The 27,371-nt window shown below is 41.5% G+C and overlaps 2 protein-coding genes across 2 annotated transcripts in view; one reads left to right on the top strand and one right to left on the bottom strand.

The window, feature by feature from the left end:
• Positions 1-1,220: 1,220 nt before the first annotated feature.
• On the bottom strand, positions 1,221-14,389 carry LOC311492380 (solute carrier family 28 member 3-like; the record flags this gene model as incomplete). Its single annotated transcript, XM_084550645.1, has 17 exons — positions 1,221-1,338; positions 1,548-1,662; positions 2,162-2,260; positions 3,070-3,151; positions 4,814-5,011; positions 5,119-5,287; positions 5,786-5,916; positions 6,344-6,469; positions 6,573-6,653; positions 6,823-6,903; positions 7,046-7,123; positions 7,366-7,479; positions 7,564-7,708; positions 8,987-9,176; positions 13,618-13,709; positions 13,857-13,936; positions 14,306-14,389. 17 exons carry the CDS (start codon positions 14,387-14,389, stop codon positions 1,221-1,223), a joined length of 1,983 nt encoding a protein of 660 aa, XP_084406771.1.
• Positions 14,390-18,446: 4,057 nt separating this feature from the next.
• The window catches only part of ntrk2a (neurotrophic tyrosine kinase, receptor, type 2a), a gene marked incomplete at its 5' end in the record, with an annotated part of 75,349 nt that continues 66,424 nt past the window's right edge, over positions 18,447-27,371 (top strand). Inside the window, 5 exons of the mRNA XM_084552065.1 lie at positions 18,447-18,700; positions 21,345-21,413; positions 23,106-23,177; positions 23,559-23,627; positions 24,704-24,861. Coding sequence (XP_084408191.1) covers positions 18,447-18,700; positions 21,345-21,413; positions 23,106-23,177; positions 23,559-23,627; positions 24,704-24,861 — 622 coding nt within the window. The remainder of the gene's footprint in view (positions 18,701-21,344; positions 21,414-23,105; positions 23,178-23,558; positions 23,628-24,703; positions 24,862-27,371) is intronic.

The following is a 27,371-nucleotide window of genomic DNA, read 5'->3' as shown; positions in this document are numbered from 1 at the left end:
TATTTTTTCCCAGTTTATGGCAATTTGGTCCTTAAGCTCCCTCCTCTCCTTCTCTATCATGTCTTGTCTTATCTTGTCCTGCTTATCCTTTAGACTTCAACAGGTAAATGGGGCACAATCAATACATTCCTGTAACATACTATGAACACAAAATGTTTTTATGTCTAAGAGTTGCCTAAAGGTGAATAAAATATGAATGTATTAAGGCAGAAAACCCACATGAGCTTATTTGCAGCCAAGTTACACAGTATTATAGAGAACAAAAAGCACATGAAGAAGACATAAACCACAGCATAACTACATAAAAGCAGCTGAAGTACCAGAATAAAGCAACAAATCTATTATAGCTAGTTTTGGAGGATAAAGCTGCAGAAACTGACAAGTTGAGTGAGCAGGCATAGCCCCTTCACTTGAATGTAATTTGTAGATAATTGCTGATGCTATAAACACTGAGAATCTGGAGTTTCTGAAATAGAGAAACACATGAAGTGTGTGACTCTGATTTGGTTGCAATCCGAACTAAGCATTTAAAGGGGAATTACTGTTTTTTACAACCTGGAATAGACAGGTTGTAAGTATATATGGATATACGCGGATCTAAATGTCTTCCAAACGACTCCAAATGACACCAAAGTTATATGGGTGAATAAACAATTGTATTTTATGCCAGAAATAAGGTCCAAAAAACAGTAATTTCCCTTTAAGAAGGACCAAAAGTTTGTGGAGAGAAAAAGTATATAACCAGTATATTACAATACAAAAGGTAATCGTGTATTAAACTGTAATAAAGAGTAAGGAGACAGTGTGAAGTATCAAGATGACTGACCCTCCTTATAATGTCAACAGATTTATTTATTAGCATATACTGAAAATAAAAAATATATATATGTGGATCACCATGACAACCAGAGATTTTGTTAACTAATTAAAAAAAATTATTTTGAGCTATATCAAACCTTACAAGAGATGGAAGACAATAAGAGAGTTAAACTCAGTAGAAATACTTCAGTAAAAAGGAGACATTCGTTTAAAAAAAAAAATGGTGTCAAAAATATATATCAGAACTAAAGTGTACCTTGCGAACAATGACATATTTCATACTAACGTTTTTTATGTTACTTGATATAATTTATTACATTAGGTTTATTACATTAAAAAACACTTTTTAAAAAGAAGCACGTGTTCCTATCATTCAGGTAATCCTGTTTGTTCGCAGTGATTCACAGCACCAAGCTGCAGTTGAAATGTTCGGGGGGTGTCATTGTGCAGCAGCCTCGCAGACTGCTCTCTCCGAATCCCTCCCCAGTCGTCACGTTCCACGGCTCGTACACCGTCACGCTGCCAGCGAAACAAACACACACACACACTGAATCACACAACCCTCTACATTCATTTAAAAAGAAAAAAAAAGCAGTTTGTGGCTTACTAATAGCTGAAGTGAGATGTCAGCATTACATTTACTATAAATGGCTAATGGATGATGACAAGACGGGCACAAAGACGAGTTCCAAACGTGGTGCAGGCCCGCAGTACACCCACACACACACCTGTCATATAGCTGGGCGCAGCAGGTGAGGAGCTGTAAGCTGCTGGACACGTTGGTGTTGTTGAACTCTGTGCTCAAGAAAAGTGGGCACTGAGGATCAGGGATGTACAACATACCTGCAATAAAAACCCACAGATAGATTAACACTCGAGTGACAGGTTATATTTTGTACCGTATATTTCATTTAGATATAAAATATCTATCTATCTATCTATCTATCTATCTATCTATCTATCAGAAGAAGAAGAAGAAGAAGAAGAAGAAGAATATTTACAGTTATGGTTGCATTTCATCACTAATTAACACCTGATCGCTTAGCATATTAAAAGTTTTAGTTTTCTTCTGGTACTCGCTTTAAGAAAATGAACGTCATGGCTTCCTGTATCATTTTGTGTAGTGTGACAATTTTTGGTAAACCCGCAAAGTGTAACTGATAGAGACCCACAATAATAATTGTCAATTTCCCTGCAGGAACCTCCCAAAGGGAACAATAAAGTTGTCTATCTATCTATCTATCTATCTATCTATCTATCTATCTATCTATAACCGATAGGAAACACGCAGCCTGAACACGAAGAAGAACGAACAGGAGCAGATAAGAGCAAAAAAATCCACCTGCAATACAAGCAGTCATGAAACAGGATACGCTGCCTGCAATCAAAGATCTGAGGCCACAACTGGAGATGTCCGATCGCCTATCTGGAGCCAACGCAGCTGGAAATAGAACAACGACGCGTTAAAAAACAAGAAGTCGTACTTTATAATAATATTAAGTCAGCAAAGCCAGCAAATAAGACAGTAAATGAAGTGACTTCTCGTATCCACTGACAGTTTTTGCTCTCATTTCTTCTGAGTAGAATTTAATAATCAAGACCTTCCACTGATTTTCCGTCCTTTTAAAACTTGTCAAGGACAACCTTGTCATTTGTCAGGGACACAGAAATTTATGAATGTTCAACTTGCGATTTCTGAATCTCCCTCTTTGCTTTACATATCCCTAATCCAAAATGCCCCAGTCTCTTTATTTATTTAACCTTATACTTTCTTTCAGTTACTCTGCAATTGCAAATCATGATGATTCACTAAATGGTTTTTGTTGAGCTCATGAGTTCCTCACACTTGTCATCTGAATGCGTTGACAGTTGTTATGGGTGCATATATTACGTTCTGGATATTTGCAGATGTTCATGCTTGGGAATTGAGACAATATCTGAGTTTTCTTTTGATTTTAGGGGGTTCAAGGCCCAAACAAGCTAACCGAAACAGACTTCTCAGTCAGCCCACACACTGTGTAACTCACCTCATTGCAGCAGATGGATTGTGCCAGCCAAAAAAAAATAATAATCAAGGACATATGAGATCATTTCATCCTGTGCAGTTCTATGTGCGCCAGAGACTGTATCCTGTACTTCCTGCTACATTTGTGATCGCATCTGAGATAACACAATTCTGGATTAAAATAGCAACAATTTTAATTTTAATTTTGCAAAAGCTGGAACATCATAAAATGATAAGGCACTCACACATGGCTCCAACAGACATTCCCAGGGCAGCGAAGTTGGAGAATCCACACAAAGCGTAGGTTGCAATGGTTTCAGAGTGGACCTAGATGAAGACGGAGAATTCATCTAAAATGATAAGTGATATGAATATCCACTTAGTTGTGTGTAGTAAATTATCATGTGCACATGTTTCCACTGCCAAATGTAACCGTTAAAGCTAAAAACACCCACTAGATGCAATTGTTGCAGGCCAACTCCACATTTTCTCAATAGAAGTTGATCATTTAAAATGATATTATCTACTTGAATCGCATTAGGAGATAATGGGTGAGGTATATATATAACAAAATAAGATTTTCTCTGAGATAATGTACAGAGTTAGTTTTAAAGACGGGTCCTCCAATGGGACATCATTTAACCTTCTCATAAAACACGAACTAATAGTTTCAGTTTATATGCCCAGGTAATGCAGGAGTGTGATTACCACAAATGAAAGTCAGTCAACCCCAGTTATATAAATGATATTATTCTGTAGATCTTGATATAACTGCATAGTCACATACCACCTTTGGTATGACTTTTGGTATTTTGGAGATCTGGCTGCATAAGTGAAAAACCAATACGAGTACAAAACCACAGCAAAAGTCACGCGGCCAACGTTAATCAGGATTATAGATGGAAATAAACTGCACAGGCCTAATGCTAGTGGCTCACACGTGTGTAGGCAGCTAGCTCAGACACACCTTAGAGTTATCTTGTTTCATCTTGGAAAGAGTTTACACTCAACGAATAGCCCTGAATGAAACCTCAAGGACAAGGATGAAACATTTTGAATGTCCTTATAAATCACTTATTTCTTTATAAAAAAAACCTACACAACTGATGTTTCCTTGCCACAATTTTCTCCCTGCCATTGCTCACGTACACTGATCAGCCACAACATTAAAACCACTGATAAGTGAAGATGAGCTTTTATCTGCTTTGCTTACCACTGCCTTGTCCCTTTCTCCTCTTCCTTTTTCTTTCATTTTGGATTGAGCACTGTTATCATACTTAACTACTTTAAAGAGTCATGCACATGACACACCCCAATCAGGCATAACATTAAAACCACTGACAGGAGAAGTAAATAACATTGACCATCTTGTGACAATACAATGTTCTGCTGGGAAACTGTTGGATCTGGCATTCATGTGGATGTTACTTAGACATGTACCATCCACCTAGACCAGACCAGGCACCCCCACCCCATAGCAATGACACTCCCCCTGACACAGGCACACACACAAAAACGGTTTAGGAACAACTAAAAAAAAACATGAAGAACAGCACAAGGTATTGACCTGGCCTCCAAAGTCACTAGACCTCAAATTGATCAAGTATCTGTGGGATGAGCCATAGAGGCCCCTCCCCTCAACCCAAAAGGCCCCCACTAACAACATTCTGTTGCCAAACACCACAGGACACCCTCAGAAGATCCATGTCCATTCACTGATGAGTCACAACTGGTTTAGAGGCACAAGGGAGACCTACACAATATTAGGAAGGTGGCTGTAATGTTATGCCTGATTGGTGTATACCATGATTATTGACACCACCACTAGTAGTAAATACAGTGCACTAGAGTGAAGCTCAATCAGCATGCAATGTTTACTGGCACAAAACACAAAATATATTATAGTAATTATATTTACCTTATACACACTTTCACAAAAGTAAGAGGCAATTAACATATTGAAGGAGAAGCAGTGAGAATGAGACCTACAGAAATAAACTGTTTTACGTTGTTCACATATTCTGGCCCTCCTGCCTTCCTCTTCTGTATATACTCTGACAGCTTCTGGTAGGCCACAAACTCATTGATGAAGGTCTTTATGCCGATCAGCTCAGCAACGATGAAACTGTCCTCCCAGGAAACCCCCAACATGAAGGCGAGCGGCATGAACACATAGGAGCAGATGAGCTAAAGCAGGGACAGAGTGAGAGAGGTTGGTCACATATGTTTGCTGTAGGTTTACAGTATGTTAGAGAGCTGGAAGATGTATTTGTGTGTCTGGTCGGGGCCTTCACCGAGAAGCTGAGCTGCTGACAGTCGAACATCCCACCCAGCCAGGAGAGGACAGCGTCGGAAAAGGCCAGCAGTGCCAGGAAGGCAATCAGGATGGCAATAATGTTGGCCACTAGACTGACAGCATCGGATGCACCCTGGGACGCCGCCTCCAACACATTCTGGCTCTGTCTGAGGAGGGAGGTAACACTTGGTTATATGTCGCTCTATCTACGATCGCAGTCGCATCAAGATATCACAGCGTCATCAGTGTACAGGCATTAGTGACAGTAGTATTACATCTGGATTCTAGTCGCCCTACCTTTTTTTTTTAAACATTACATACATCATTAATGATCAAAGACATTATTAACTATTAAAAGCATCTTGGTGCTCAATACAATTCTTAAAAATGTACATCAGGTTTTTGGTTGCTCTCACTGATTTTGTCAAGATCACAGGTTGAAGGCATACAAGCTCTCATACAAAGCCACATGCAGATGTTGTGCGACACGATGAAGCTGCAGGGAAACGAGGAGCAGATTTAGGAAGTGATGGAATGTCGGTGATCCTTTGATAAAGAGATTTCTCTTTGTTTCAGTCAGCCTTGTGAGACAAATATTCTCGAGCTTTCATTTGACTCAAGCGGACAGTAGAGTTTTTATTGTTTGCAATGCTCATCTCTCCTACCCTTTGTTGATTTTGAGGACACGATCGGACGTTACAGGCGATATCTCCCTCTCAGGCCAGAACGTCTTGCCGATAGCCAGGGAGGCAGGAGCAGACATCAGTGATGCTGTCAACAGGTGCGTTGCCTCAACCTCAAACGGAGGCACATTGAAAAAGTTACATAAATTCAACTGTCGGTCATTTCCTTCCTGATGGTGTCATTTGAAACATCTCACATTAGTGACAGCCTGCCTTTGACCAGGAATTAAAACATTTCAGGCCGTATTAGGTATTTTCTGTCATATCACCCTAATTAGCATTCTTATAAGTTTAGACTATTGCAAATATCTTGCTCCTTGAAGTTGGGCATTCATTAATAACTGATACAGAAATGCACACAATTATTAATGGGAGGTATAAACCTTCTAGATTAAACATTGGCATTCATATTCCACCACAGAGATGGTTGAGAAATGATGATGAAACATCTAGCCACAGCTTTAAAAAAACATTCTTTTACCTAAATATTGACTTTCTTTGAAGTTTAAAAACTTTAATTCTGCACGTCTTTCCCCTCACCCCAAAGGAGATAAAGGCTCCCATAATGGTCCCAGAGATGCCAGCAAATCCCCCCGTCATCACAGCGTGGATCTCAGAGATCGTTAGCTCGCCGATGTACGGACCAATCAGGAGAGGTGTCTCCGTCTGGAGGACAGGTAAGGACACGGCTTGAGTTGATTCTGACTAATAGTTTTGATACATGCTGTACTGTAATATCTGGTTGAGGATTATGGTTACGATTGCGTACATGTCCTAGGAATATATTTCCAGCTGCAGCCACTGATTCAGCCGGAGATGTTCCCATGGTAACCTGCATTATGAATCCAATCTGGGAGGAAATCAGCATCAGTAAAAAGTCAAGGAGAAATTACTAAACTGTGGGAAATTATTATAAAAGTACTTCAGTTTTTTTTTTCTTATCTCTAAATTAATAGTCAGAAATAATTAGTTTCACACCAGATGTTTATCTCAGTCCCTGCATCCTCCTTCTTTCTCACCTTGCAAATGAGCCAGGGCATGAAACCAATGTAGTAGAGCATGGAGATGACCGAGCTTAGAAAAATCAATATAGGCATCACCTGTAGAGAGTCCACAATCATTACTATCGTCTTAGCAGTAGTTATGTATATTCCTGTATATCTTTTTCTTTTAGGATCTAGATTTCTCACAGGACAGTGCAGTTAATTATTCAGTTGTTTGCATTGCAGTGATGTGCCATACCTTGAAGGCAAATAAGTGTTCAGCGTAACTGGGACCAAACACAAACTCTGATCCAGCGTCTGTGAATGACAGAAATATCTGCATGGAGGAGATTTTGAATTGTTAGCGACAGACCTTGTTAAGGCAGCTGATTTTATCTTTCAACATGCCAGCCTTCATCATAATCTACTGAGTAAATGTGAAGCGAGAATAATTGCTTGCGAACTAAAGCGACAGGTAAATCTCCCAAATTATCAACGCTGACTGTGAACTTTTACGCTGGCAGACTATAGGAAGACTTATATTATAAACTATGTTTTGACTATTTACAGTATTTATACCTCCACTTGGTCTCCAAGCCATTGCAGTGCACTTAAGCCAACTGTGGTCCTGAGGATCAGCAGACCAAAGATAAACTGTAGTCCAATCCCCCACAACAAAGTTTGCCAGGACCACTGCAAAACAGATGTATACAACACATCAATTATTATTTTGTTTTTGTGTGTGTGTATGAAGAAGTTCACATGAGCGTCTCTTACCCTGAATGGGTGTTTGGAGAACAGCAGCATCAAGAAGGTCAACAGCAGCAAACCACAGAAAGACACAAGCTGTCTGATCCCTTGCTTGGCCGTGTCCAGGACAAGCCAGCACACCATGGCCACCAGTACCAAAACACATATTATCCTGAATAAAGAGGGACGACAAGGAGAGGGCATGCAAAATATGGTGCAGACTTGTTCCAGTACATCTCACAGATACTTGATAAGTTTGGGATCTAGTGAATTTAGAGGCCAGGTCAACACCTTGTGCTGTTTTTCATTTTTTTGAGTTGTTCCTAAACCATTTTTGTGTATGTGCCTGTGTCAGCCTGCATCCTGCTGGGGATGGCTGCTGCCATCAAGGAGCGTCATTGCTATGGGGTGGGGGTCTAGGTGGGTGGTCCATGTCTAAGTTACATCCACATGAATGCCAGGTCCGAATGTTTCCCAGCAGAATACTGAATTATCACAAGATGGTCAATGTTATTTACTTCTCCTGTCAGTGGTTTTAATATTGTGATTAATCAGTGTATGTAGTACAATCACCTTGATATGACATACTTGTAAAAAAACAGCAGACATAACAGATACAAACTCCACTTTGCTTACCAGCTATATGAGATCCAATATGCGAGTAAATGTTTGCTCACAGCTCCTATAAAACACCACTTCTCGCACTTCAGCTACAACCTCATAACTATCCCGAAGGTGGTTTGATTTGTAGACAAAAATTAGTTATATATGCCAGAGCAGGTGGTAGTAAAAGATATAGGCGCAATATAAAATATATCCATGGTATTAAAAGACTATAAATCATTAAACCAAAGAAAGGTATGTTTTTTCACTCCTTTTATGACTACAGGAGTATATGTGTGTGTTTGCAACTCTCCATAGTGGCAGCATGAACAGTGGGTGGTCAGGAAAAGTGAGAATCTTTAACCCTCTGTGGATGCATGTATATTTAGCCCACTTTTGTCACATTCTTGTTATATCGTTATAGTCTCCACTGTGTCCTCCCACTGAGGTAACATCCAATGTCCTCGAGCTATGGTGTAATTACTGTCCTTTATGTGCACTGCAGCACTTCTCACACCATCACCTGCTCTTGTTTCCTTTATCCTGCCCTGTTTGAACTCAGTGCTCATGCCACTTCCACTGACAATGAACTTCCTCCATTTGAGGACATTTGTTGTTTCCAGGAGACCGAGAAACCTTGAACTTGTCTGAGCTGCCATGCACATTATTCACATTACATCTACAAAAGGGGTTTTTTCAGTAGACTGACTCTACTACGCTTTGTACATTGGTTTTCTGATGAAAAAAAAAGACAGAAAAAAAAAAGAGACCAGTAAGTCGCCCCCACTTCTCTTGATGAGGAAGGCGCTCACTTCAGGGTAGAAACACTGACACACTGATTTCTCACCATCTTATCCAAAACCAGTTTCTTCTGAGAAGGTCTCTAACAGGAGTGAGAGCTTCCCACAGCTGGTCGCCATAGCGCTCCATCATCCAATCCCAGACCAGGAAGAATATGGTTACCAAGGAGATGACCAGCAGCCCCACAGCCCGTTGGAAGTTCAGGACACATGCCGCTATCACCATGGCAACAAAGCCTAAAAACAAATCTGGAATTAACGTGAATCACATCCCGCAGGCTCAGGGCGCTGACCGCGTTTTATTCACTTGAATCTTTTTTACATCAGAATTAATTGAGCCTTTGCTTTTATTTGCCGCTTCACATCCAACAGTTAAACAGACGTTGGGAGTGTAGTTAGTGTTAGAATGACTGGAGTGCCACAAAGACGTACTGCACTGCCGAAACATGACATCCTCAGAGGACAAGTCTGACTTATCAGCATCTATAATATCTTGTCACTCTGTCATGCGTTTTGTCCCAGCAACCCAAAAGATAAGAGTTGAGTAACGTTTTTGTTAAATTAAAGTTTAGTTAGTTTATGATAAGATGACAAAAAATTCAGCACAATAGTATAAAGTATGTGGTTTAAACATAATATTTCAAGGGGGAATGCACCTCCCCCCCCCCCCCCCCCTGCATTGCAGTGGTATGAGCCACCTCTCTAGTTTACCCCTCCCCCACGCAGCTAGCACACACTTTTGGTTTGGCTGACCACCTGAGGACTGTGGCTCCTGTAAGTTACCAAACAAAGACCTATTTACTTTATCACTCAGCACCAACACATTACAGACATTAGTAACAGCCCTAACTTTTACCGTTGTTATTGTCAAGCAGGAGTTTGCTAGCTGCCGTTTTGTTCTCTCAAACTAATCTCAATCAACCTCTGTCCACACAGTTTATATTGGAGCTGTTGTGCTGCTGTTAAGCTTTCGGTAGGCATATGTATTGATGTTAAAGCCAACGTGTAAGACTAATACTGCATGTAAACCTATGTGTATCAGCTAATTAATGTAACACAGTGATGGTTGAGGGTATGATGATGGCAGGTGATGCCCAACTCCTAAGGTGTGTGTGTGTGTGTGTTACCAAGTGATACTCAAAGGCATCATGTATCTGTGGATCTGTGAATCTGAGCAGCGAGAAAATAGTCTCAAAACTTTGTGTGCGAAGCCTGATCGGTCCGTATCTGACGATCTGTATGTTAGATACTGTTACAGGAAATCTTTTGAAAACGGAAAAGGATGAGGTTTGTGATGTTGAACGATCAGATTTGTGAATCTGCGATACAAACACACAAGTTCCGATTGCTTGATTACTTTTACAATCGTTTGTGAATCTCATGTTTCACGTGTGGATCATGGAACACGCAGAGAAGAACAGGGAGATTCTCCATGATAGCCACCAAGCCAAATCTGCAGGGTCTGATATTTGTGACTTGGGGGATAAGGATACTGGTCAAAAACAGTTAAAGCTGCCTTCCAAGAAAGCCAGTTTGAAAGTTTTACATGGCTGGAATACTCTGCTAGCAAAAATGCAGCGTTCTGTTTTGCATGTAGGGTATTTGGTTAAAATCTGAAGAAGGCACTAAGCAAGTTTCAAAAACATGAAACCACTCAGTCACACAAATATGTTGTTGTTTGTTGGAACAGCTACAAAGCAAGTCATACAAAAGGCAATGTTGTAGAGCAGATAGAGGCAGCGAGTGTGACTGAAATTACTGAAAAAAGGGAGTACCTGGAACGTGTTATGGCGGTGACTTGCTTTTTGGGGAAGCATGAATAGCATTTCGAGGTCATAATGAAACAGATGAGAGCCTCAATAAAGGTAATTTCTTTGAGTGCATGGCACTTTTGAAGAAGTTTGACCCATTTTTGCAGTGGTATACACCCCCATCAAACACCACTTACTTCTCAAATCTCAGTCAGAATGAATGAATGTTGTTCATTTGAGGTAAATGCAACTATTGTCAGTGAGATGAGGGAAGTCAAAGATGTATGCCATTATGGCTGATGAGGCCAGGGATGGAAAGACAGAACAGTTGGTGCTTTGTATCAGATATGTGTCTTTGGAGGGTGCAGTGAGAAAAAGGTTCCTGGCCCTTCCAGACATACACAAGTTTGATGCCTCATTGATAACAGCGGCAATTGAGGGTCAGTTGGAACAGAAGGGAATTGACCAGCTGAAGTGTTTGGCGCAAATGTATGATGGAGCAGCTGTCGTGAGTGGGGATGTTGGGGGTGTGCAAGCCCAGTTCCAAAAGCAGCACCCTGAGGCAATATATGTGCAGAATCTTGTGTTATGTCACACATGTCTGAAGCCACAGAGTCCTTTAGCTTGCTGGAAAGTCTCCATTCTTTCTTTAGTGTGTCACTTGTGAACCATCTCAAGTTTTTGGACACACAAAAGAAGCTAGGATTACAGCAAAGTGAACCTGTACAGTTGTTGAACACACCCTGGGCATACCAGCTTCGTTCAGTGACAGCATTGCTTGATAATGTCCCTCCTAACATTGAGTTCCTCTCCACAATCAACACACCCATCACACTGGGACTGAAGGCAAAACTTTGTAAATTCTCTTCAGTATATTTGCTGATGGTTTTCCAGATCATTGACATTGCCAAGCACTGACACGCAAAGATACGGAGATTGACACCTTTAAGCAGAGACGCAATGATGCCACTGCTGCAGATCTTCACAATTAAACAAAGGCAATGAGTGAGGCAAACCAGATAGCTATCCCTGAGCCGTCCTCTGGACAGATACGTGAGACAAAGAGAATGGATGGATTTGTAGTTGAGTCAACTTGTGGGGCAGGCTGAGTCTCAGACACAGAGGAATTAAGAAAAAATGTTGTTTCCTTGTGTGGACAGAATGATATCTGAGCTTGAAACGCATTTTTCTAGTGTGAACCAGGAGATGCTAAATGTATTTCAGACATGCAATCCATCCTCAGAACTCTTCTTGTCTGAACCTCATTTGTCAGCACTGGCACAGCATTACCACATTGAACTTAGGTCAGAAAAAGTGGTAGCTGCCAAAAACTTTCTGAAACGAAAGAGTGAGGCTGATGTTGTTCCAGACATGCTTACAGTGTACAATCTCCTGGATTCTGAAATGTTACCTTTCCTGAAAGATGTAATTCAGGTTGCCTTCACCATACCAGTTAGCAGTTGTAGCTGCGAGAGGCCGACACAAGGCTTTTAGTGCCTTGCTACATACTTGGCTGAGAAGGACCAAGGGCCAAAGCAGACTCCAGCACCTAGCTGTGATGTCCATTGAGAAGGAGGTGCTTGAGTGAGTCAAGCACGAAAAAGTAATTGACAGATTTGCCTCTCTCAAAGTGAGGCGGCTAAGATGAACTCTCCCAAAGTGTGTGCGTGTGTGTGTGTGTGTGTGTGTGTGTTGGGGGGGGGGGGGGGGCTGCTAAGCGTCTGCAGGGTCAGTTCAGTCCAAAAGGAGAGACAAAGGATAGAAGGATGTTGTCTCTAAGGCAGGGTTGCCCATCTTTATTGACCTTCATATCTTAAAGCTCTGACCCTAGAATCGCTCTTGCCTTAAGGAACGCATGAAGGAATTCACAAAGCCTGTGCAGTAAAAAAAAACATTTCACATTCATCATCCTCTCTGCTCTTTTATCTTTAGTTTCCTCATCTTATTGTAAGTCTTTAGATGATACGCTGTGTTTTGTAGACTCGCGGCTATGTCGCATGTTTTTTAATTGCGGCCTCTCTCTGATAGTCTGAGAATAATCCGTTATTTTTAACATCTAAAAGTATATTAAATATATTAAATACTGGGCCACTTGCATTAACCCAGTACATTTTAAATTTTTAAATTTAACTTAGTTTTCCTTAGCCTGTAAAATAATCTTCGAGCCATAATAAATCATTAACATCATCAAAATGTCTTTTGAAAATGCAGGTTAAAGGGAAAAAGTTTGACTTCCGATACAGCGTGTTCTCTTTTTATGACAGCTTCCCAGTAAAATGCAGTAACAACTTCAGGGATGATGTGATGTTTCAAGGTCCTAACTGATTTAATGCTCTTGACGATTAAATTATTTACGCTGTTCCTTGAAGCAGCGGTTTTTCTTTAAGAGAAATGTTTTTAAAAAGGACAAAGTCAGGCAGACATGAGAGCGTCAAGCTTTCCAAATCATAGCCTGCTCTGGGATTTGTTATTATCTTCTGTCCTAATATTTGTATAGGAAATGGCTAAAGCAACATCACTGTATGTCTGTTTTGGATAACACCTTGACACGCATTCTTGATGGCTTATAAGTACAGGTCCATTCACCGCGGTGCAGCTGGTTTGTGAATTAAACAGCTTTCATTCAGACTGCAAGCCCTTAAGCAAGACTAGAAATAGATTTTTCTGTGTTCTTGCATTTGGTACTTTAATCCTATGTGGCAGGAATAATCAGAATTACCAAACAGAAAAAAAATCTATTGTACAGTGCATACACTTCCTACTAAATGTCAGCATTAATGAAAAGCTCTGCACTCGTCTGTGCTGGGAATTGAAAAAATATACGCTCAGGCTTATGTTAGCATTTGGAAGATAGACACAGAGAGACACCTGCAACCTATTTAGAGTCCTGAGTTACACTTTAACAGATGCTAACAAAGGTAATTTACCTGCTGCTAAAAGTGCCTTTAAAATCAGGCCAATCCGGTGCTTGTGCTCTTCCAAATAGCCCTGCAGTGCCTCCATTTCCTTCTCAAGGAAGCTAGGCCCACAAAGAGAAGACAGATAAGGGGGGTAGATAAGGAGAGAGAGGGGGGACATAAATGTTACATCAAAGGGACAAGAGGGCGGCTGGTAATTTAGAGGAAACTGAGGAAATCGAACACGTGCGATTGGGAAAACCAAAAACCTCTTGTCGTGCTGGTCTGTCTTTTTTTGTGCATCATCTTCGGAAGCGCTGTCCACATCGGCGCATATGTGGTCCTGTTCCTGACACACACACACAAAGACACGCACGGTGCACAAGCTTCACGTTTACACAAGGGTGCTTGCACAATGACACATATTTGCTCAGAACCTGAATTTAAACTGGTAACTCAGACTAGAGCGTCTTCTCTTTCGCGCACTGAACTGAACTATGTGTCTCAGCCCATTTATTCTGCAAAGTGGATACTCAAGCCACAACATGCTGCACGTGCACTTACTTGATATATGGTAACACATTTGTTGTAACTCAATGCACAAAACTGTTTGAATTTTGATCGGATCTCTTTTGTATCCTAAACCACCGCTTTTTGCTGCCTAAAGTGAGAAAATGTTTCTAATATTATTAAAGAAAATTGAGACTATTTCACCAACCTCTGATTCAAAGGCCTTGTTGCTTTTTCCACGTTTTAGATTCTTCTTCTCTAGGGTGTTGAGCTCCATTCTCTTGCTGTTCATGTATGTTGAAGCACATACACTCACCAAATACACCTGTCCGTCTCCCCTCCCCTTCTCCCGCCTTCCTGGAATCCCTCCCTCCCTTTCTTTCTTTCTCTGTTTCTTCAGTGCTCCCTTTAAACTTTTTTTTTTTTTGCACAGAAACACCCCTGGATCCCTGGAAAGGCATTGTTTCTTTAGGAGTGCAACATCTCTCTTATCTTTATCCCTGCTGCCACTAGAGAGCACTAGTGTATAATTTCTCAGGGCCATAATACAAATGACCAACGGGTAGAGTTTAGAACAGGTTCATCTGAGTCCACCCGACACACTGGATGTCACACTGAGAGAGCTCAGCCTAAGCTTCTCTGTAGTTCATATGCAAACATATAATAAATATCACTCACTGTCAAAATAAAACAGTTATGTATGGGAAATATATCACCTCCAATTACATTAGAGTATGACTAATTTGACTTAACATCTATATGAAATCTTTAAATCCAAAGAAAATTAATAATATATTTAAATGTTGCTTCCTTTGAACTGGAAACGCCTCATCATGTGTCTTGCATTTGTTCCCTGAGAGCTTGTACTCACAGATGTGGGGAAACTGCTTTGTTTAAGTGTCAAAAAAAAAAAGGCCTCTTCCTTTTCCCACTGAAGACTACTATCTTGTAACCCTTTGATGCAATAAAAGCACACGCACATGCTAAAACTGTTTATCAAGTCAATAAGTTCAATAAAACAAAGACAAAGCAGTGGAAGTTCTTCTTACAGACGGAGGTTTGTTCATCCGTAGACTGTGTGCCAAAGTCCCTCGCTGTTAGCGAAGGAAGAAAAACATTTACGGGATAAGCCAGCGCAATGTTTTCTGCCCGTGCTTGCATCTACTTGCTGCGTCTGCTGTTCCAGTCGTGACCCTGTCTGTCTGTTTCTCATAGCTTTGTGGTAAAGCTGCATATAAGCCCCTCCGTGGGCCCACATGAATAAATCATAAAATGTTCTAGTAAACGTCTGGCCCTGAGAATGACTCAGTTCTTTACCTTGAAAGAAACGTCAAATTGTTGTAGCACACAACGTGCTGATTGAAAGGAAAATAAATCACAGAAGAGCCACTGTGGATGTGTTGCGGCTCAACAACAAATGGACAGGTCTTAATAAAATATAATATTATGATCTAGTTAGAAAAAATGCCCAAAACTTACTGTTTTCTAACTATCGTACCTTTAAAATCTTTGCTTTGCTTTACACTTACTACAGCAGTAAATGTAGCCCTACAGTAGTCATGAGCATAAAAATATCCATATGATTCCAATCAGACAAAAGGCACTAGACATCACCATCGTACTTAGAGGCAAAGACTTTTCCAAGAAGATGCCATGCTGCTGGAGGAGCTGAGTGACGTCCCTGAGATAGACACACACCTGCCATCTGGCCAACGGAAACCAAAATAGTTTCCAAACTCAAAGAGAGAATCCGCCCTTAATTAAACTGAGTTATTTCTAGTTACACTACATCATGGATTTCATTTCATCTGTATTTATTTAGCGTAACACTGCACACAAACTAATCCCAGGGCTGTTCCATATGAACAAATGACTCATAACACGTACCATTTCGCATACAGGAGCATTTCCTCTGAACCAGAACTCACTGAAAGCAAACTGTTTTGAAAGTAACTTCTCAAGTGAACTTTTTCAACTCAAATGTTAGGATGTGATGGCGGCAAATCGCTCGTTTATGTTCGTAGCAGCTGATTTTGCTGTACAAAGCAGTCAGGCCAGGTGATCAAAACCTAATTCCGGGGAATTTGGCAGCTAAGCAAATTCAGAAACCTTCAAAGGGAAACATTTTACATATCTGAATCTCATCAGTGACCGCATTGGTTGATTGTATGTACTGTATAAATAATTGGAAAATGGGGATTTGTGCTTCGCAATTAACACATCAAACATGCTGTATAATTTGTACAAGAAGTTAAATGTGTGTGGCGTAAGATCACAGTGCCGTGTAATCACATCCTCACTGGGGCTTTGTCAGCGGATGACAGACGATTCAAGGGGGTGATTAGATGCTTGAAGTGTCAGAGACCTTTGACTCAGGCTACAACCTATGCCAGATTTCAAAAGGAACAGGGAGTAATTGGAATATTTAGTTTGTCAGGCTGTGTTTTAATTGGTACGCCCACATTGTCCTGTGCAGAATGTGTACAGCCCGGTTTCTGAGGCAGGCATCCACCAGATTGGTCCACACACACACACACAGATGAGGCTCCATAATTACGCTCCTCTATTCAGCAGCACTGCCTGTGCGTCATCGCAAACGTCATATTCGAGCTGTACATGGGGACAGGACATTGGAGAGAAGAGAGGAGAGGAGAGGAGAGGAAGAAGAGAGGAAGAAGAGAGGACACTTCGCAGCTGTGGCGCGTTGGGGCTGCTGCTGCTCACAGGCAGATGTGCTGTCATCCTTTGTATCTCACTTACAAGGTGAAAGACTGTAGGAGAAGTAGCTCTGTTCGTCGATGGCTGAGCAGACGTTAAAGACAGCCTCCAAAGTGTCAGAGACGCATGCAGCACGAGGAAATCTATAGCAGCAGACTGAGTGGCATGCAGCCGAACTGCCTCCACTCTGAGATGACACGTTATTGATTCAGGTCTGGTTCGGCTGGGAGCCCCTCATGATTATGAAATATGGCCTAATGATTTAACAAGGTGACGCTTGGTCTAGTACACGCCAGCTAAAGACTAGATGATTGGTGACGGCTCCCTTTTCTCTCTTGGTCTCTCCTGTAGATACCTTGACTTCCTCTTGCCCTGGGTACTCACCGGGTAATGATTGTTCGGGCCAGTTAGCACTAAAGTCCTCTAAGATATTAAAATATACTGTAACTACATCGCAGACACAATCTTCCTCTTCTTTTTTTTTTTTTTTTTCTGCCCCCAAATATATGGCACTTGAGAGAAATGCAAAAATAAGGCTCCCTTCTGACTGCCTTGTTCTTCATTGATTAACTGTGTGCAGGTCTGGAACCGCCCACCATAACAACCAGATGATAGCTATGATGATGACAGCGGTGTTGATGAGAATGATAAGAGGCCTATTACAGTCTCTAAATTGATAGCCCCTTATAAAATCATTTATTCTGCAACCAGCAACCAGATAAATGAAGAAACCTCTTCAAGGCAGAAGCGTCTCTCTCTCTCTGTCTCTGTCTCTTAGGGATGAGACCTCATTCAAAGCTCAAGGCCAGGCCAGTCAACACATTAAACAGATGAGGGTTTATTATTATCATTATTATTATTATTATTATTATTCACCAGACAACACGATTTCACCCATGCTTTACTTCCTGAGGTGCCCTTGAGCACTACCACTCTGCACCTGACCCTTCCCCCAGACCCTCCTGAAAATATCCCTAAGGTGGATCAATGATGTATCACGTTTTCAAAATCTGCTGTGATGCTGGTACCCTCTCGCTCTCTCTCTCTCTCTCTCTCTCTCTCTCTCTCTCTCTCCTCATCGCAGCCTTCATCCGTGCCAGACGCGTATAGAAAGCAGCGGTGGGGTGCACTGACACTCATCTTGTAACACCCACCCACCCAACGGCACCACCACCACCTCCACCCGAAAATCATCCTCCACACACAGAGAACATTGTGTTGAGGAGGCTCCGGTCAGTGCGTGTCAGCTGAGAGGGAAAGAGAGAGAGAGAGAGAGAGGGAGAGAGAGCGAGGGGGGGAGAGAGAGAGAGATCCTCCTTGGCACACGCCGCCACTGTGGCAGTGAGGTTTTGACTGACTGGCTGACTGACGGGGGATCCTCGTGGAAACGCGGTGACGGGACGACACTCTCCTGATTTATTTCCCCCAAAACCTTTCTCGCCGTCTTGTCTGTCATCGCCGACACGACCGATGGTTCTCTAGCCGCGCCGCCTGTTTCCACCTCGACATCGGGATTTTTTTTGCTTTTATTTCCCCACTCCTTGATTGGCTCAACCGGGGCTGATCCCAGCCAACCTGGGCCGGGCCGTGGGGCTGTTCAGCGAGCCTTATAGCTGAAGTTGGCACCCGAGATGAGCGCCTTGAGACCCGGGAGCCGGGCTCTCTCTTCGCCCTGGAGGGGGTCTGGGTCCTGGTATTGGTGGTGGTGGTGGTTTTTGGCTGTCGGGGTGGCAGTGGGCTCGGGGGATCAGTGGTTGTCCGCGGAGACATGCCCTTCGACTTGCTCCTGCAGCGGCACCAGGATCTCTTGCGTGGAGCCGGAGCGAGGCATCACAGCGTTCCCCGTCCTGAAGAGCGAGGCAGAGATGGAGAACATCACCGAGATGTGAGTATCCCCCACAAAGCATCCGTTTACACAAGGGAGGTGTCCTTAATCTGAAACATTTATCCCTCTTTTATTGTTTTAACGCGGCTACATCTTCCGACACAAATAAGGGCATGCCATCCTCTGCCACAATTGTCTCTGGATCTGACAGGAGCGGCAGAGAAAGAACCTGGAGCGCCTCAGATTGGGATTATTTTTGGCAATTAATCCGCGCCTCTCTCATGAATTTAAATTATCTCATGCAATTCACTTCAGTTTAGCCTTTACATTTGTTTGGCTGAGACGCGCATCATGTGTAAGCTGCATTGCATAACAGACTCGTTGGCATCATGGGGCACATCAGTCTTCCGGCAGCAGCGTGGAAACAGCCCATTTAAAAATGAAAGCTGTTGAAGCTGATAGACTTTATTCTGACAAATAGACAAAGCCCAGTCTGTGTGCGGACGCGCGCGCGTGTGCGCGTCTGTGTGCGTGCACGGCTCTGTACAGTATGTGTGTGTGAGTGTGCGTGGAGAACGCGCGCTCACTAGACACCACAGTCCAAATATTAGCACAGACACTTCCCAAGATGGCTTTTGTGAGTGTATTGAAATGAACCGCACAAGCTGAGAGAATCGATGCTTTTTTTCTTTTTCTGGTTTTCGCTGAAGACCGATGGACCCTCCTGTTTTCATTCTTACACAAATCTCAGGTTGCATTCAAATGCTCTGCCCCTCCTCCCTTTACAGTGAGATTCAATAAGATAATGCAAAACGAACTAAATTGGATATTAAAATCTTTAGCCGCTGCAATGTCTTTCTTGGCAAAGATAAACGGCCTCGTTGATAACGACTTTTGTCAGAGATAAACAATCTTTATCGGCCTTGGAGGAGCCTTGGACGCTGTTTAAATGAGCCAGCAGTCTGGTGAAAAGCATCCGCTGAGTGCTTGGCTAATGTAAACAGACAAATTACCAAGTGATGACTGTGCCACGTCTAATTCCCAACGACCTTGCCAAAAAAAAAAAAAAATCGGGGAGATGGGTTATAGTGTCCTCCGCCTGCGTTAATTGGTTCCATGGTTTTGTGAAACCCCGACAATTGGTCAGACTGTAATGGGATGTTAATGTGAATCGCTTTGTGGATGCAAAAACTCACTTGTCTTGATGTATGCCCTGCCTTGTACAGTAGCCTGCGGATGTGTTTAGTATAAAAGCTGAGTCAAACAGATCACTTTTGTAGTTAGCAGTGTAAGATTTTCCTCCAATGTCCTTATGAGGATGTGTGTTTAAGGCAAAAAAAAAAAAAAAAAAAACCTTTATGTGTTGGATTCTTTGGATGCAAGAGAATCCCAGGATGTTTACATGTGTATCGTAGTATGCTACTGATAGATTGAACCCAGCAGGCTTATACACATCTGGGTGTAGTAACTCCTCCAAGTTTAACTCCTTCCTGCTCATGAACACGCAGTGGAGGTCTCATCAAAATAATTAAATAATATGCTCTTAGTGGTCGGTGGCGAAATTATTATACATATATCATATGGAATGGACGACTGTCTGCCGCTCACCTTGCCTGCGGCCGATTTGCAGATGTTTAACTGCTGACATTGAATGACTGACTGGTGATTTGTGGACGGCTAATTAGATTGTAACCCTGAAAACAAGTTGTCAAACTGAACGAGCAGCTGCAGTCTTTAAAAACAGAGAGGGTTTAATTTATGGTGTTTTTTTTTTTTTCCTGTTTTTTAATCTACTAATGTGGGTCAGCTTCTTTAATTACTGAAAGGAACATCTCTGTTTTTATTGCAAAATTTTCTCAAGTATAGTGGAGGGAGCAAGCTGACAGGGAATAAGGGGAGACAGAGGAGCGAATGATATGCAGACAATCCTGAAGCTGGGACGTTGTGTTTACATCGTGCATGACATGCTACCGTGTCTTTTAGACCCTCTAAGTCACAAGGTCACATCTATAAAATATTTTAAAGGGTTAATTTTTTTGTTGTTTCAGTCCTCACTGGTTAATCTTTTGATTTACATCTACTTAAATGTAATTACTGTGTTATAAATTCACAGATTAGAGATATTTAAAATACAAGCTGTCAGCACGTGCAAATCATTTAATCTAATTGAAGATGCGGTTTCCCTCAGGCACTGAATATCTACCACCTGACAGCTGTATTTACTAACCCATTAGTTTAGACAAATCAAAAATAGGTGCAATAAGGGTTTCTGCAGGACAAAGATCTCTGCCGTGATTGTTACAGCGTGTTCCCCTCGACAGGAGAGTCTGTGCTCGGTTGACTCAGTTTACACTCTGAATGTCCTCAGATATCTGATCTCGTAGCTGTACATATAAGCACATATGCAGCTTTTCAGAATCTGTTCACACACTTACATTCACTCGCACAAGGGAGTCGCCCGCAGTCTCCTTCTGCTGACCCTTAAACACAAACGGGTCAAGTGCCTCGCTCAAGTGCCGCTGAGGAAAAGGGGGCGAGGGCTGTTCCTCTGTTACCTGCAGTCCTCCAGGAGCTCATTTTTAATTTTGATCTCTACTTTTCAGCTACGTTTTCTGTTCTGTCTTTGTCTTGTTGAAATGCCTCTGTTTGTGCTCTCCTCTGTTAACAAATGAGCCTCCTGACACACTCTTGTATCTCCTGACAGTTACATTGCAAACCAGAGCAGCTTCTCCTCCATCAGCGACCTGCACCACTACAAGAATCTCAGGAACCTGTGAGTCTTTGGGCCAGTGCACACACTCAATACTACAGTTATTGTCAATATATTGTCCATGTCTGTTGCCTCAAAACCTTGCTGTGTTTGTCACTCTGCATCACACAGTGTTTGTAGTAACTCAGATTTACTATGTCTCATTTCATCTGCTAATCTAAATAACAGTTGCCTTTCAACAAGCATTTTCTTGCAGTGTTAAAATATAAAAAGTTAAGTAGACACTACCTAATCTCCCAGCCAATGTCCTATTGTCCTAATGTCCTAGACAAATAAACACATCGTGTAGTATGCACTGCGAGTGTGTGCTTTTAATTGTGGCTGGGCCCGATGGGAACAGAACTCCAAATGAAGGAAGGATGAGTGCTGCATGCGTTTGAGCTACTTTCAAAAAACAATTTTCCTGCGTGCCTGAAAAATACTTCACTCACAATTACACTCTGTGCAGTGTTAATGTATTGAAAAGAAAAAGCTTGATTCCCATCAAAGTTTGAACATTTTTAGTATAATTAAAGTGTCACATTTGAAATGCTTAAATTACACCTATGCTCTGCCTTAGTCATGTTGTACAATCAGTCACAGGATGAATTGTCTTACAGCCGTATGCAGGAATATTAAGCAGTATATTATTAACATTTTTGTACATTCTGTTGAGATACTTTTGCACCCAGATCCCATACAATTTATGTTTAAACATAACCTGACAGACACCTGTGTGAGTTTAAACTGCAGACACATAAAAAAACTGCAAATATCCTCTGATGCTACATTAAAGACAGTAAAACACGGGATGTGTGCCGCAAATCCATCCACCATTGTTTTTTTGATTTGTGTATCTTAAACTATGCAGTTCTGCAGACTAAAAATAAATGCTTTATACATTTTTACTGAATGAATAAACTATTTATGATTAGAAACCAAGGTAGTTAAAAATTAGCGCTTATTTATTTTTCTTTATTTGGGCATGCCACTAATGTAAACAATATGTAGGCTACGAGATGTAACCCATGTATGTGCAATTTGTGTGTGTGAATTAATTTACTTATGCTTTATACGTCGGCAATATCTGTGCTTGTTGGTTTGTTGTTTGATTGTATAAAATCAATAAAATATATTACAAAAAAAAAAATAAAAAAATTAGCGCTGCCAAAATGAGTGGCATGTAGAAGCATTGACACGGAGAAGTGATCAAACCAGAAGTAACAATGTGGAAAGCAAGCAGAATCTGAAGTGCAATCGCAGTGAATAACTTTACCCTGCAGAGGGCAGTAATATGCCCCTGTAGTATCAAAACTGCCAAAACTCCCAAGTGAAGCAGAAGAAGAAAAAAGTGAGTGGAAATAAATAAAGGAAAGGATCCCTGCCATCTCTTATCTCCGTTAATAGTTGTGAACAGAGTTACCGCCAGATCAAGTTTCTGATAAACTGCAACAGAGATACCTCTACAACAATATTCTGTTCGTGCATGAGAAGTGAAATGTGACTGCATTAATCGCAAGTTAACTATGGACATCATGCGATTAATCGTGATTAAATATTTTAGTCTGTTGAGAGCGCCATTATAAAGTAATTTTCAAGTTCAAAATGTCTTGCTGCGCAGTAACCCATTTTTTTGTTGTTGTTATTTTCTTGTCAATCATGTTGATTGGTTAATGAAGGTATAGATGATGATGTTTACTTTTTGTTTTGTGTCAGAACGGTGACCAACAGCAGACTAACATACGTGTCACAGCTGGCCTTTGAACAGAACCTCAAGTTACAGTACCTGTGAGTAAAAGAAAAACATGTTTCTCACTTTCTATGAGTAATTAAAGACATAATCAAAAATGTGCAGTTCTAGTGTATTTGTACTGTAAATGTAAAGGAGACTTATTTGTTACATTGTGAAGACAAAAGTAAATAAAAAAGGATGTGAAGACGAAGCCTAGTCAGGTTAGCAGGATTTATGACTGATTATCAGATCTTGGCACCCTGTCAATGTTAATACAGTCTGATACTTATTACACTTAAGCTAATACGCCACTTAAGGTTAATTGTCACAGTCCTCAAAGAGGAACATTTTTAATGATAAGAAATTGGTGTAAATAAAAACAGACGTGTGTTGTCACAAACACAATCTCATTCCCTGATGTCTGATTGAATTTCCAGGAATCTGAAAGATAACAACCTGTCGTCGCTATCCTGGAGGACATTCAGAAACCTCAACATCTCTTATCTGTGAGTTCAGAGAAACCTTCACTATCAGTCTGTCTATCTCTGTGTCTGTCTGTCTGTCTTTTTGCCTCCCAGCCAATATCTCAGTATTTAGATAAACAGGGACCTATAGCATCTGTACCTATAGCTTTCCGTTTTTAAGCTTGGAATTGGTTTTACTGCTCCCTTCAGTGATAGAAATTCCTTGAGACAGAAAATAAATATGTTTCTTAAAATTTAGATTCAGGCAACAACGCTGAGATTGAGATCAGCTGATGGGCTGTGACACCTGTCACTGAACACAAAGATGGCCTCATACAAACCGTTTGCCCAGTCTCCCATTCCTGTAATGGGATGCAATATTTCTCACAGTGCACTGAGCAATACTGAGCCAACTATAAATATGAAAAATGTTTTTAAAGCTACAATTTGGAGATTCCTACCTGTGGCTTGGTGCAACCAATCATTGTTAATTCCTTGAGGAACTCAAAGGACAAAATTTAAAAGGAATAATTAAGCATCTGTTGGAGAGTTACATGAGAAGATTGACACCGTCTCCACATTTGTCCGTTAAATATGAAGACCCAGAATATGCTCAGTTTAGCTTAGCATAAAGACTAGAAACAGGGAAGAACAGCTAGTCTGGTTCTCCCCGAAGCTAATATTAGCTAACCATCGCCACATTGTTGAATCCGTGCAAAAGCTGAAGTGTGCACAAGGAGCAATGTATCCGTTTTTACTTCCTGTTTTTTGTCTGTATTTAATAACTAAATTAGCAAGGGATGATGTGTTAATTAGGAAGCTGGGGAGTTGCTTTCGAAGAATTTTGTTACCATTTGGTTGAACCAGGCTAGCTGTGTCCCCCTGTTTCCAGTATTAACGGTATGCTAATCTTAGCATACAAACATGACTAATTGAAAAACCCTGTGACTTTAAAAAAAAAAAAAAGAAAAAGCACAGGTCTATGTATATTTCCCTAAAGAGTTAAACCAATCATTTAGATCACTTTAGAACTGTAAAGCAACTTTACATCAAAACTTCTGTTACTTGCTCTTCTTTCCGGTTCTTGACTGTGTGTGTGTGTGTGTGTGTGTGTGTAGGATCCTGTCAGGGAATCCTTTTCTCTGCTCCTGTGAGAACATGTGGATCAAGCTGTGGTTAGGAGAGGAAGCAGACAATCAGGATCTGCACTGTGTTGAGGAGGAAGGAGGAGAGCGCAAAAGAAAACTGCTGTCCAAACTGACACTACCTAAATGTGGTAAGGGCACACACACCCACACACACACACACCCACACACACAGAGTGAAGAGACTGAAAAAAAAACATGCACAATCTGCATCACAGCACAAAGCAATTCAACAAAATTTCCCAAATCTTTGCTGTGGTTGTTTTTGCATGCGTCTGATACAGCTGTACAGTTCTATGTGTTTAAGTTCAGTATAAAACTTATTGTACAAGACAAGTGTTTTGATTGGAGAAAGTTTTTTTTTGTGAACACCTTAGAAAATAACTGAACAAAGAAAAACAATTCATGCTCTGACTATAGACACCGCAGTAATCGGTAATACTGTATGTCTGCTGGTATGGGAGTTCCACAGGCTACAGGGAGGGAGCTGCATGGACTGTATTTCACAGGGCTCTGCTCTGCCTGTACATCGTAATTTCCCTAGACACTGTGCAGTGCTGAAAGATACAATGTCTTACTCATGAACAAGCAAACAAATGACCAACTGAAAGCAGGCATGCACACGGAGAGCCCTGTTTTCATACAGGGCTTAAGGTGCAGTTTAGTCCCTGCTGTGTGTCAGTAGAATGCCATCAACACTAAACGGACTGATATCTTCGTCCTTTAGGGATTTTTTTTCATGTGACACATAGATTAGCTGCCAGACGGAGGAGAGAGAAATCTGTGACACACTGACTAATGTGTGTGTGTGTGTGTGCGCCGTGTGAAGGTTGTGTCATCTTATAGACAGTCATCTGAGACTTTCGCTCACACATGTAGGAAGGTCACTGTGCAGGACATTATAGAGGCAGAAGGATATTATGCTCTGTGTAATTCAGCACACAGATGCCATCATAGAGTCTCAAGGATGCTGAGTGGGGAAAATTCACTGCATGTATCGCAGCAAAATGAGGTGTTATAAAGACCATCTGCACTATGTCCTATAGCACCGGTGACCTGCTGTCACGCAGCAGATTTCATTTCCTTTTTCTCTGAATCATCATGTTTTGTTCATCCAGAAGAGGATATTTTCTGGGTTTATAGAAAGCTGCATTAAAAATTCTCAACTGCGAAAGCAATAACCACATTTTATGGCCAATAAAAGACATTTCCCGCTGATTTAATTATGACAAAGTAAAGAACATTTTTGTTGAAGTTGTAAGAAGACAAAGTTTAGTATTGCGATTGGTTTATAATGCGTCTATAAAACAAGTAAATACTTTGAAATCTTAACAGTGCATACGTTTGCTTACAGCACAAGTGTAATGTAAAGCTAACCAGCAATCCTGCTGTCACTCCGAGACAGACTACCACAGACCACAAGCCTTTTACGTCCTTGCTTATGGGAGTGTTTATCAAGCTTGAATGTATAAATGTCAGCCGTTAATTGATGCTTTATGCTTCCCTTCTTAAAATCCGCACCATGAATTTTTCATGAATCCCGCTATTTTGGACACTCTTCTATTCATAAACGGGGTCAAATTACAGCTTGACCTGTTTCTAAAAGTCTGGGTCTGACCTGCTTTCATTCTCTGAGGAAAGAATCTGTGCAGAGACTGGGCTCGCTGGATTTTAGAAGCACAAACTGACATTTTATTATAATGTGGAGTTTGAATTTGACCCAAGTAAACAAACGAAACTCCGTTTGTGCCAGCCGTTGGGGGGATAAGTCCGGTCAGATCCAGTTTGGTTTTGCTAAGTGAGAACATAAAGGAATCTCACTGTTGGACTTATAAAGCACACCATAATAAAAGCTATGTAATCAGCAACTTGAATTTTAATGTGATTGTTACGTTATTAAACTGAAACATGATTCTAAAAGTATTTTGCCATCTCTGTTGCCAACAGAGCAAATGACCTGGTCAAAAATAGCTCAGGGCAATCAAGGCACTCAGGACACAAACAATAAGTTAGCATGCAGGAAGCTAACAATGTCATTGATAACTCCTATTGATCTGTCCCCACTGCCTCCCCTCCATTAGCGGAGGTTATTTTTGGCATTAGCACAGTTACAGCACGGCCCCCAGGAGAGGTGGGCCCGGGGACCCCCTGGCAGAATGACATATGAGTGGGACGGCATGGTGGGGCAGGGATGCCAAATAATGCCCCAGGGCTAACAGTGATACACCAGAAGACCTCTCAGCCCGGCCAAACTGCTGGCCTCCCTCTCTCTGGTCGTCCCCTTTATTTTAGATTTTCCATCTGTCTGCGTGCTTCATGTATGTGCTTCTGTCTGCGTGCCGGGACTTTTCTGAGTGACGTTATGAGGGAGGCACAAAGAAGAGGAAATGCCCGACGATGCCCTCGGGCTGACACTGATCTCTCTGGGCCAGCCTCATATGTCCCTCTCTCTCTCTCTCTTTTTCTCTCCACGGACTGTTTACCGCTGGAGCTCCACCCAATAAGGCTGGCGCAAACAGACTGCTCCCACTGCTGACCAAAACAATACTTTACCAAAAAGTGCTGCTCTGATGATCCTTCAGTCGTGTGCAGAATTAAAACTATTTAACAAACAGCTACACGCGTTAAAACACTCAAACTA

Source organism: Chelon labrosus, assembly GCF_963514085.1.
Source record: "Chelon labrosus genome assembly, chromosome: 9".
NCBI lineage: Eukaryota > Metazoa > Chordata > Actinopteri > Mugiliformes > Mugilidae > Chelon > Chelon labrosus.
Note: the sequence above shows the minus strand (reverse complement) of the source record. Positions and strands in the feature narration are given on the sequence as shown.